Genomic DNA, 11,687 nt, shown 5'->3' with positions numbered 1-11,687 from the left:
ATTCAGCACAGCTGTCCTGAAACTGTTTGTCACACTTATCAATCATGAGATAATTGAGATTTGCCAGTGATACATGATATTTCTTAAAGTATTTTGCTGTATTTTTATTATTATTATTAGAAACATTTATAAAAATATATATTTTTGTCCCTATGACAATTTTACTTATGATCTTTAGAATGTATGAAATTCATATTTAAGCAGAGACAGAATAAAGGGCATGTGCAACCAGAAAATGCTACCAGAGCCAGGTGACCCCATGTGAAAATATTAGCCAGTCACTGTGTGTGTGCCACGACAGCCTTTCTGCAATGTGTTAACAGGAGGTTGGGCTTTATGTACAGACCGATAACCAAAACATTATATGTGATAATAACTGTCACGGTTGGGGGGTGGGGGATGATAAAGGGCCCAAAAGCAGAGATGACAAATAAATAGTATTTATTGACAGAGAATGTGTAGTAACTGAATGGCGCTCCTGGCGCCAGCTGCTGACGGCTGATCCAACAAGCCGCTGGTAGGAATTAGTGTGTTTGTGAGACGAGTGTGTGCATTGTGGTAGTCTGGAGCAATCCGAAGAGAGTCTGTTGAAGCTTGTGTGGTGCGAATCAAAGCCCAGACGAACCTCCCAAGACGCAGGCAGATACCGAGTAATCCTTCTCCACAGTACTGGGCATCAACTGGTGAGAGTGACCACAAGCAGTCTGGTAACCGCGCCTCTATAGACAGGCAATCAACAGATACACGAGCACGCTCCAAATACACAAGAGAGAAACATTAGACATGACAGCAAACAATAAACTGGCAAAACAGGAGGGAAACACAAAGAATAAGTAGGGAGTGAAATCAGAGGAAAGGAGGTGGAAGCTGATATGTACAGTAATTCATCAACGTGATCAGTGTCTCCCTGGGATCGATCAGCATTCCCATGGAAAAACTGATCATGCATGCCGGCTCCACCTGTGAGACACAAGTTAGAGAAAACCAAACAAAAGTGTGAGCCTGCACACAAGCCGGAACCGTGACAATAACCTTCTTAGAAGCTTGTGAAATTAACATCATGCCATCATGAATCCTTAATTCTTACTGAGTCTGAAAGATCTCAGGCTGTTCTCATCAAAATTATTTAGCAATTCATGGGAATTACCTTTTTTAATTCCTTTTTTGGTTGCATTTATGCATAGAATCAGTTATTCCCAGAACCAGAACACTGAATGTTTACATGTTTGTACATGACCCCTCAAATGCAACATGATGCATCACTGTTATTTGTAAATACTTACTTACAGTTTCAAGAGCTTAACTGGAACTTTTCAAGTGGGTCTGGAAACTTGAGAAACACATTGATATGCTCAATTCCATGATTTATAAAAATGTATAGTGTTATGGCACAAATTATCCAATGTGTGTCAGCAAAAGGTATAGATCGACACAGAATTGTCACACCCATACTGACATTCATGAACTTGTTAACTGCACCCACATTCCAAAATCTATTATATTTTATGATGAACAGATTGTTTCCTAAAAGACATAATTGCAGTCCTGCATTAGCTTTACCAAAGACCATGACCATAATTATCGATAAATATTCATGCTCATAATAAAACAGACCCTAAATATATTTTATATTTGTTGTTGCATCTTTACATACTTTAATGTGATTTCATTATTGAGGGCAAAAATCAGTTAGAAATCACTAAGGTATTCCTTAAAGGGATAGTTCACCCAAAAATGTAAATTCTCTCATGACTTTCTCATCCTCATACCATCCCAGATGTTTATGACTTTCTTTCTTCTGCTGAACACAAATTAAGATTTGTAGAAGAATATCTCAGCTCTATAGGTCCATACAATGCAAGTGAATGGGTACCAAAAATCTGAAGCTCCAAAAGAACAAAGCCAGCATAGAAGTCTCCAGTGGTTAAATACATATTAAGAAGCAATATGATACATAAGGGTGATAAACAGATCAATTGAAATCTTTGATCAATTGAAATTCCCAGAAATAACATTAAACTGTATCTTGCTTAAAGTTTACTACATTAAATGCAATCACTTCAACATTCAAAATTCCTTTATTAGAAAAACATTATGTAAAAAGAAAGAAATTATATTAAAAGGGGGGATAAGAAACAACTAAATTAAATAAAAAGCAATGAAAGAAAAGAGTTCATGACTGTGCATCCTTTTCTTATGAAATGAAAGAAAGAAACACACTTGGTTTCATGGGATAAGTGCATTTTGTTCAGTGCTTTAAAATTGAGTATTGCAGGATATGATGTGGAAGAGCTCTAAAGATTAGCAGCCAAAACCCAATGAATTATATTTATTGTTATGAAATGGTGAGAAATTTCTACAATATGAATATTATATTAATAAAATACAGTTTATTATTAACAAAACTATGTTTATATTTATGTGATATGTTTTATAAAATATATTACAAAGAAATGTACTCTTTGTAATATCATTCAAGTGGGACAAACATTTATTTGGACAAATATGTATTTTTCTTCAAAATTATGGTGAAATCAAGTAAAATGTGACAACTGGTAAAGTGGGACACATATTCTTAATCATCTGTCCTTATGTTAATATTCTTCCATTACTAAAAAATCAGCATTAAATTCATCCTACACTTGAATGGGATGGTATTGTGTCCAGTTTGGATCATGTTTTAATAAAAAACACCAGTGAGTGTTTTTCCTAGTCATACGTCCCAAGCATGATAGCCACTTGAAACCTATTAATATGACCAGTCAATCAATGTATCTTACATATACATTCACAGTTTTGAAAGGCAATGAGAACAGGTGTATCCACTTGGCTGACATGTGTGGCATGTCAGCTCTGCTAGGCACCTGCTCCCATAGCTACACAAACGTATGAACAACACTTCCTCTGGATATGTTTCCAGAACAGCCTGTGCGTGACATAACAATTAATTCCAAGAAGGTTGAATTGGACATTCTGCACTGTCCACCTCTTCTGACATCAAAGAAAAATTGATTGAGTATGTTATTCTCGTTGTTTATATACACAGTTACGCAAGCACTACGTCGTTTAACAAAACAAATTAATAGATACCACCATTTCGGAAAGCTGACCTTTGGGACTTGTGCACTGTTCAATGAGTCGTACTGTGTGCAAGCGTGCAGAGGGTCACCTGAGGATACTGGAAGGTCCATTTTGTACAAAAGCACTGACAAATTAAGTGAAATTTACTGAAAAAAACCTAGGAAAGAATTTCTACACAGAAATTACTAGTCAAATTAACAGACTGTAAAGGCTACACACAATTCCTGATGTCTTTAATTAGAACTTCTCAAGTAAAGTTTTTTTTTTTCAGTATTCTGTTTCAACTAAATTATTCAAATTGTTAATTCAATTTCAAAACACTTAATCATGTACCACATTACATACAGAAGCCTTGAGTAAAATATTTAATAATTTCTGCTGTATTCACCACAAATGTATTTTTTCAGCATAGTTTTATATAGACACTCACTGAGCACTTTATTAGGAACACTATGGTCCTAATAAAGGTCCTGACTTGGTCTTCTGCTGCTATAGCCCATCCACCTCAAGGTTAAACATGTTGTGCATTCTAAGATGACATTCTGCTCACTACAATTGTATACAGTGGTTATCTGAGTTACCGCTGCCTTTCTGCCAGCTCAAACCAGACTCACCATTCTCCGTTGACCTGTCTCATCAACAAAGCATTTCTATCTGCAGAACTGCTGCTCATTGCACCATTCTGAGTAAATTCTAGAGACTATTTTGCATGAAAATCCAAGAACATCAGCAGTTACAGAAATACTCAAACCAGTCCATCTGGCACCAACAGTTATGCTAGGGTAGAAATCACTGAGATCATATTTTCCCCATTCTGATGGTTGTGAACATTATCTGAAGCTCCTGACCCCTATCTGCTGATTTTATGCATTTTGCTGCTGCCACACTTGGCTGATTAGATAATCGTATGAATAAGTACCTAATAAAGTGCTCAGTGAGTGTAGATTTCCCCACATTGATATGGTTGCAAATCGTATAACTATGATATGCACCAATGAGTACCAGTCTTATCAGTTAGATGAAACTACAGTATCAGACAACAGATATTTCCTGTCTCTTATCACTTAAGTTATAGTGATCTGTTTGTTATCTGCTTTCCTTCACATAAAACTATTAGCCAACAAATCTTCTAGCACAGTTTTAACATTACTGAAAGGTTTGTCAACGGAAACATTTAAATGTTTTGGCAAGCCCTCACGTTTAAATTCATTACTAAATAGTACAAATACGCAAGGGAGGTACAAGGAGGTTCTAGATCAATAAACTGACCGAAGCAAATTTATAGCAACAATAAATAGCAACTCAACATTCTTTTTATGAGATGAACTGTGATTGTCATGAGGCCATCACAATACACACACACATTTTTTTTTTTTTATATAGATTGACAACCATTAAGTGTCAATGGATTTTCACGTAAACACAGATGTTTGAGAGATGAATGTTCAAATTCTAAAACACCAGCTTGTTTGTTCTTTAACCAAATGTGATTATCAATACTTAGGTGTGCTGGTAGGGTAGTAGCAGTTACAGGTCTTGGCTGGTAATTAACATTTAAACCTAATATGCATGAATTAAAGGGAAAATTCTGTCATCTTTAACTCACTCCCACATTGTTACAAACCCTTCAGAACAAAGGACTTATGATGTGACACAAAAGGAGACATTAGGCAGAATTTCCCTCAGTCACCATTCACTTTCATTGATGGAAGAAAAAAAAAGATGCAATGAAAGTGAACAGCGACTGAGGCTGTCATTCTACCCGACATCTCATTTTGTGGTCCTTTTGAAAAAATAAATAAAGTCATCAAGGTTTAGAACATCATGAGGGCAAGATAGTGATTTCAGCATTTTCATTTTTGGGTGAAATATCCCTTAAAGAGTTTAAGATCCATAATGCCATTATTCACCTTCTGTGAAACGGTCCCTTAACAAGTAAATGGGCAGATTCTTGTGTATAACATCTTTTACAGCCTACTCATGTTACCCAATAAATAGGTAAATCCAAAACTGCTGCAGTTACACAAAACACTATTACATTAAAATTTAAGAATATATATATAAGAATAATATACTATTCCAAATGCCTGTAATCAAGTGAGAAAACATTCTACAGTTTACCCAGAAAAATTTTAACAGGAATTAATCATGCCATACAATACCACATTAAAAAACAAACATACAACCACATCTTTAATGAGAATCCAAAGTAATTTTAATACAAATTCTTGCATTTTATATACATTATATACACAAAACATGTACATAAGGCACAGAACGTGCAACAACGTTTTCTTTATGAAGACAAATAGACCATTTCCCTCTCCATTTTCCTGACCTTTTATAATGCTATGAATTCATTTAAAAACATTCTTGCTGTTGAAATCCACAGACAGACATGTAAAATAAGTGGTCACAAGGTAACTTTGGAAGAGAATACATTTGTGGCTTGGTACATGGTGTGCTTTAGGTTGATAAATAGGCTTTGTTTTGCAGTGCTTTTTCCTTCATAAATTAAAAACGTACAAAAATATATAAATTGAGGGTAGAGTTGTTTAGGAGAATCTGAGATCCACACTAAGATTTTAAAAAACAATATAAAATATCCAAACACTATCAAAAGACAAAAATCTATCCAGAACCTCAAACAATCCAGAACAGCCAAATGGTAGAAAAAAAATGCCCTGAGCAAGTCCAGTAGCCAGTCTTCACCCTTCCGAGCTGGCCATTTGAGCAGCACGATTTGTGTCCTACACTCTCAAAACAAACTGGTACATTATCCCGCCAAAAACATGTACCAAAACAAAAGTGCTGAGGCCCTGTGCCGCCTTGGGTCCTTATGGGTAACAGTGCTTTCTCTCAGTAGTGCAATCTGTCAAACAAGAAAAAGAAAAAACATATAGTTTGGTTTAATGAAACTCTATCATCTGAATATAGATGTAGACAACTCGACTACATTACGTAATGTGAATAGCAGGAATATATTCATACCGTTTTCTAGGTTTAACCTCCCAGCCATCACGGCATTTAAGGAATGTAATCTCTTTTCCTGGTGAGATCTCAGTTTCTTGTGCACAGAAGGTGAACCTATAAATGTCACATTGCGGCTTTAATAAAATTGGTAAAAATTAGCAAAATGAGTCAATTCATTGTTGGTGATAAAAGTTACCAACTTACTTCTTCTGTGTTTCTCCTGCTTTTACTCGGATCCTCCGTACCTCAAGAACTTTTTCTTTCGTTTGACTCGACCACGACCAGAGCGATGACTTAACGTGTTTCCATATGGATGACAAAGACTCAGAAGGGCCTTCCCAGCGAAGAGTAATTTTTAACAGCTCACCAATGTCCTCTTCCGTGAAGACAAGAAATGTGTTTGTGAGGTTTAAACCAACTCCATCGGCACTGTGAAAACCACAGAGAAGCCAGGTCAAGTCTTCAAAATGACAATTTTCAACTGCTCTGAGTGTTAAATAGTTCCTATAAATTACAGAAGTACAGACAGAATCCAACTTCCCATATAAATTATATTATAAACCGGTTTAATAAAGCATTTAATGGCTATATAATCTTAATAATAAGGTGCTTACATGTCTACACTGAGATTATTGGTGTCATTATGGGATCCATACAGTTTGATGTAAAATGTGGGATCAGAGTCTTCCGCTTGCTTCCTATCAAAAACATGCACCTTCATCTGATAGTGGTAACCTGTGGAGCAAACAACTGGTTAAATATCGCAATAAGCAAATACCCAAATTTGTGTGACTCAACATTTAGGCATGCAAAGATATTATAATGACTTACCACCAAAAGGTGTTTCTGCACGAGTCTTGAGGTACATTTTACTGTTTCTCCTATTACGTATTTTATTGGCATTGTAACCAATGCTATTGCAGCGGTTTTTCCTACAGCTCAGACAAATGCCCTTCTTGAAGCGATCAGGTCCGGTACACTGAAAAGCGTAGCTCACATGGTCCTTATTCATAAGAGAGTCCACAAAGAGATGTACTGCCCGCTCATGTTCACACTTCATGACTTCTACAAAATCTGTGTGGTGACAAGAAAGTTGTTGTTACAAGACAAGACATTGGAAATTGGGGGAAAAAAAAATATTATTTTGAAGTACATACTTCCTGCGGCAGCAGTAGACAGCACATCCCCTAAAGAACAGCCTGGCTGTACATCCCCACCATTGGGATAGATATCAATGTGTCCAATGGGCTCCTGGATACCAATACTGACACCCAGAGCTCCCCGTGTGTATGTGTGAAGGACATCGACAAAATCTGCATCATCAGGAGAAAGCCTCTTGTGGGACTCTGCCCCCTCAAACATGGGACCAGCTGGGTCTAAACCTATTCAAAACATCAATGTTTTAGACTTGGCGGGTTCTATAGTTTCTGACATTTCTCCCATAAAAAGATGTTAATTTTGAATGCTTGTCTAAAAAGACATGATGCCACACAGAAATTGGTAACACTTTATTTCACATTATGTGTCCTTGTTACACATATTACATGTATTGAATATTGTAATAACAGTCAGTTATGCATAATTACAAGCAACTAACTCTAAACCAAACCCTTGCCCTAACACTAAACCTATAGAGTTGTTCATTTGTAATAATCAGGAATTACACTAACAAGGACACTGTAAAATAAAGTGTAACCCCAAATTTTAAATCTTACCTGTTATACGTCCAATGCTTCCATTTACAAAAGTTCCAGCATATCCAGCAACATGAGCGCCCAGACTGTATCCAATCATATGAAGGTTTTCAAGTTGTAGCTGCTGCTCTTCCTATCAAAAACAGGCACACATTGGTCTCTACAAAGTTTCAACTCCAAAGGATGATATGAAAAAAGACCTTAAATTTTAACTATGAATAACATCACTGAAATAAGCTTCATCCAACAAAACAAAGTTGCCCTAAAGTTTTGAAAAGAAAATATATGATCAAAGGAAAAAGCTCTCAATCTCAAAATTATGAAAATAGATTTTAGATGTGAAAAGTAATTATGCTTTATACACAATGCTTGAATAATTTCTGTATAAATTCAGCTTTAGAGGCCATATACTATCCAGCATTTAAATCTATTCCATTAGAATTCCCAATTATGCCTTGGGCACGCTCTAAACATCTCCAATAAAACACAAAAACAAAACAGATCTGGAAAAGACTAATTGTACTTCACCAGGGCATCTGCTGTCCTGAGAAAGAATGAATAATACTGAACCAGTGCACAAGATCACATGCAGAACTTTCACAGTTGCAAGTTCTCTCATTCTCAAAAGAAAAATACCAACACACCCAACAGAATGTATAATATGGACCTACCTGGAGCCAGTCCAAAACGGTAGCAATGCTCCGTCCAACCCGCCGAGTATGGTTGACGGCATCTGGATAAAGCTGGTGGGCAAGACCCAGCCAATCAACCACCACTACATTGGCTTCAGACTCCCTCCTCTGAACAGCAGCCACCAACTTGTGCATCCAGCTTTCAAACATCCCACTCATCTGTGAAAGAGATCACACCCCTTACTAAACCAAACCAAACCAACAGCAGCAATCAGGTGGGTTAGGTGATTCTTCAAAGAAGAAAGAAAACATATGAGTTATAATACTTGCAATAAAGATGATATATGAGAAACCTTCAGAGAATTCAGTACAAAGGCCATGGAAGCTTAGGTGTCAAAAGCATCTAAAGATGAACCTAAAACTAAAAGCCATCTGGAATTTCTCACCGTCCAGCCATGGATGATCAGAATGGTCTTGGCTGTGGTATTGAAGCCACACTCCTCAAGGCTTTCCTTTTTCCCAGGTTGGAGGTAACAGCCATCATCGTCAAGATCCAAAGACATCCGCATATTGTACTTGATCCGGTCATGAAGCAATACTGGATCCATAGAAAGGTTATAGTCTGCATCATCTAATAAGGATAGTGAAATGACATAATAAGTTTTAGTGTAAATCTCAAAGGTCTTCTAAAAGCTATATATTGTTAAAGAAAAAAAAGGTCCTTATGCCCTTCCAAACAGCTATGGGTACTTAATTGTTTCATAACGTTTTGTATTTGTGTTTACTCATGGTCATTTTGATTTAACGACTTGATTGAAAAATTTTAGAGAATGGGGATTGTAGAAATATTGTTTTACAACTCGTTTTTCTAATGAATGAACGTTCCAGAACACCATCACTAAATATGGTCTTTTTAGTTGGGATTTATGAGTTTAAAAACTATTTTCAGCCTGAGCCGTTTCTTTCCCCAAAAACATGAACAAAAACATCAACTGACACACAGTTGTTAATCTAGAGAAGCGAGGGACCTCTGTAAAAAGCAATTTCAATGGTAAAAAGTCGAATTTAAAAAACGCGACTTTCAAAATTTAAATTGTATCCACCACAAAGTCAATTTCCTACTGAATGACTGCGGTCGACAACGCGGCAGGACGTGTCGGCTGATAAAACGTGAATTTATTAACACGCACTTATAAAAGTCAAATCCAACACAGTGGATTTTCCGGATTTTCCTCTTGTGCGTCGGTGGCACGTCAATTTTGACTTCTAGTTCATTCATGTTTTATTTACTTTTTTACGTTGTACGTTGGATTTCACCAACAGGTTATTTTACAGTAGTCCTTGTGTGAATGTGGAGCTTAAAATCTGCTTGTTCACCTCAGATTGAAATTCAAATCAAAGTAGCTGTTTTTGTTAATATTGTTCATGACGAAAATGACTACATATCCACAAAAATGCATACAATATATATAAAAAAAAACTGCACTAAATATTATTATGTGTGGCCTTCTTTGCAGCTGTAAAGCAGTTAAACTACCACAAAAAAAATCAAAACAGATTTCTTACCTTTCAATGGCTCATTCTCGCCGGGTTCTGTGGCTGAGTCACGGCATAAACAGCACAGTATAAAAGCTAACAAACAGGATGAATTTCTCATGCATTTTTCTACCATAATGTTCAATGCTTAATACTATTTTCTTTTTTCCCCCACAATCGAAAGTACCTGAGACCGTTTATCGTATTATTCCCTCACTGTGAGGTGTTAGGAAAATGTATGACCTGTATCATGTTGCTCATTAGAGTTTTAAATAGTTTTTTCAGTCATCTGACCATCGGCAGATATCTACGACAAAATTCTTTCTTTCTAATTGGTCGAGCCCCTGGAAATACGTTCGAGGGCGTGGCATTACGTTTGAATGAGCTGTAGTTTGTGAAAGACTGGCACTATTCTCACGTTTAACCCTATGTGCTCCGGATCCGAGTCTCTTGGCAGCGCTCACCAGTGACGCACGGAGCATCCCAAAGTTTCAGCACATGACTGTGTTTGTTTACAAATATTAAAACAAGAGATACTTCATTGTGTTAGAGTTACTAACACATGAGTCTAATTATTATTATTATCATTATTATTATTATTTTGTCAATGATAGACTTAGCCTAGGCTACAATATAGGGGTGACCTGGGTTTTTTGTCACATGGGGAAGTTGTCAAAGGGGCTGTATTTTGAATCAAATATGCAATTTCATAAATGCTTGTTTTCAGTAGCAGTGGTTATCTAGTTTCATAGACCTAGTTCAAACATTTCTGAAATTTGTCAATCAATGTCATCATTTTTTGTGTATACTATCCTCCTAACAAAAATCCCAATCATCACATTTTTGTAACAGCTGTTGGGTAAACAAGTTAACACGATCAAGACACCGTGGCATACATTCAGAGAAGGGTCAGTATTCATAAATGGCAGGATGTCAATTAGTCATACAGTCATATATGCACATTGAGTTTATTTAAATTTCTTTTAATGTTTGAATTTGTATTTATTATTTATTGCAAAATGTGTGCTTGACATTTCACAGTTTGCTTAACACCTCTTGCCTCCAGAATAATGTTGTTAAACATGCACAGACAAACAAAAATGTTCTTTCATGCTGATATTAATATCAGAAATACCAGGAGAAACCAAAGATAAAAACGTTAAATCCACTGTTAAAATAGCCAACAAATTCAGCTTTATCTCGTATATAAAAGAGAATAAAATAATAGTTATATAACAATAATATTATTATTATTATTATTATTAGACTATCATTATGAAAAGGCATATACAAGGCATATTTTATTAATAGAAACTATAAACATAAGAGTAACATTTAAAAATGGGCATTTCATTTTGTTTGACGCACTTCCTGTGTAAGCCCCGCCCACACCCGTTTCTGTCCGAATACAAAGACAGATACAGATTAGAGAAATACTAGAAATACTGTAGTCAAAAATGTGTCAGCTAGCCCCATGTTTCCCCTATACACTGACATCTATCCATCCATCCATTTCTATACCGGATTTATAGTGTCACAGAGGTGCAGCTTTGGCCAGAAGAACACCCTCAACAGGTGCACTCACAACATAGTTGAACCAATGCCTAAGCAAAACAGTTCTACACACTGAAAATATATGAAAACAACATCAGTGTTCTTTTACTACAATCATGGCGAAATATATGGGATTTTGAAGTTGGTACAGATGTAAGGTATCTTTAGAGTTTGCAAAATAATGTCACAGGACAACTTTTGATAAGTTATTCTTGCA

The 11,687-nt window shown here is 36.2% G+C and overlaps 1 protein-coding gene across 1 annotated transcript; it reads right to left on the bottom strand.

Annotated features, from left to right (window-relative positions):
• Positions 1-5,284: 5,284 nt before the first annotated feature.
• Positions 5,285-10,432, bottom strand: LOC127621186 (endothelial lipase-like). The gene is made up of 10 exons (XM_052094696.1): positions 9,947-10,432; positions 8,827-9,011; positions 8,420-8,599; positions 7,770-7,881; positions 7,212-7,436; positions 6,886-7,128; positions 6,669-6,789; positions 6,259-6,483; positions 6,073-6,168; positions 5,285-5,953 (listed from the first exon to the last, which is right to left on the bottom strand). The coding sequence occupies exons 1-10, from the start codon at positions 10,050-10,052 to the stop codon at positions 5,941-5,943; spliced, it is 1,506 nt and encodes a 501-aa protein (XP_051950656.1). The 5' UTR covers positions 10,053-10,432; the 3' UTR covers positions 5,285-5,940.
• Between the last annotated feature and the right edge of the window lie 1,255 nt (positions 10,433-11,687).

This window comes from Xyrauchen texanus, chromosome 27 (genome assembly GCF_025860055.1).
Source record: "Xyrauchen texanus isolate HMW12.3.18 chromosome 27, RBS_HiC_50CHRs, whole genome shotgun sequence".
Lineage (NCBI taxonomy): Eukaryota > Metazoa > Chordata > Actinopteri > Cypriniformes > Catostomidae > Xyrauchen > Xyrauchen texanus.
This window is presented reverse-complemented; position numbering and strand designations above follow the sequence as displayed.

Excerpts from the sequence above, each read along its gene's own strand:
- LOC127621186 (XM_052094696.1), bottom strand. The coding sequence starts at position 10,052 with ATGGTAGAAAAATGCATGAGAAATTCATCCTGTTTGTTAGCTTTTATA. Across the intron at positions 6,790-6,885 it reads TGCAGAAACACCTTTTGGTG|GTTACCACTATCAGATGAAG; the intron begins GTAAGTCATTAT and ends TTTGCTCCACAG. Across the intron at positions 6,484-6,668 it reads AATAATCTCAGTGTAGACAT|TGCCGATGGAGTTGGTTTAA; the intron begins GTAAGCACCTTA and ends TGGTTTTCACAG.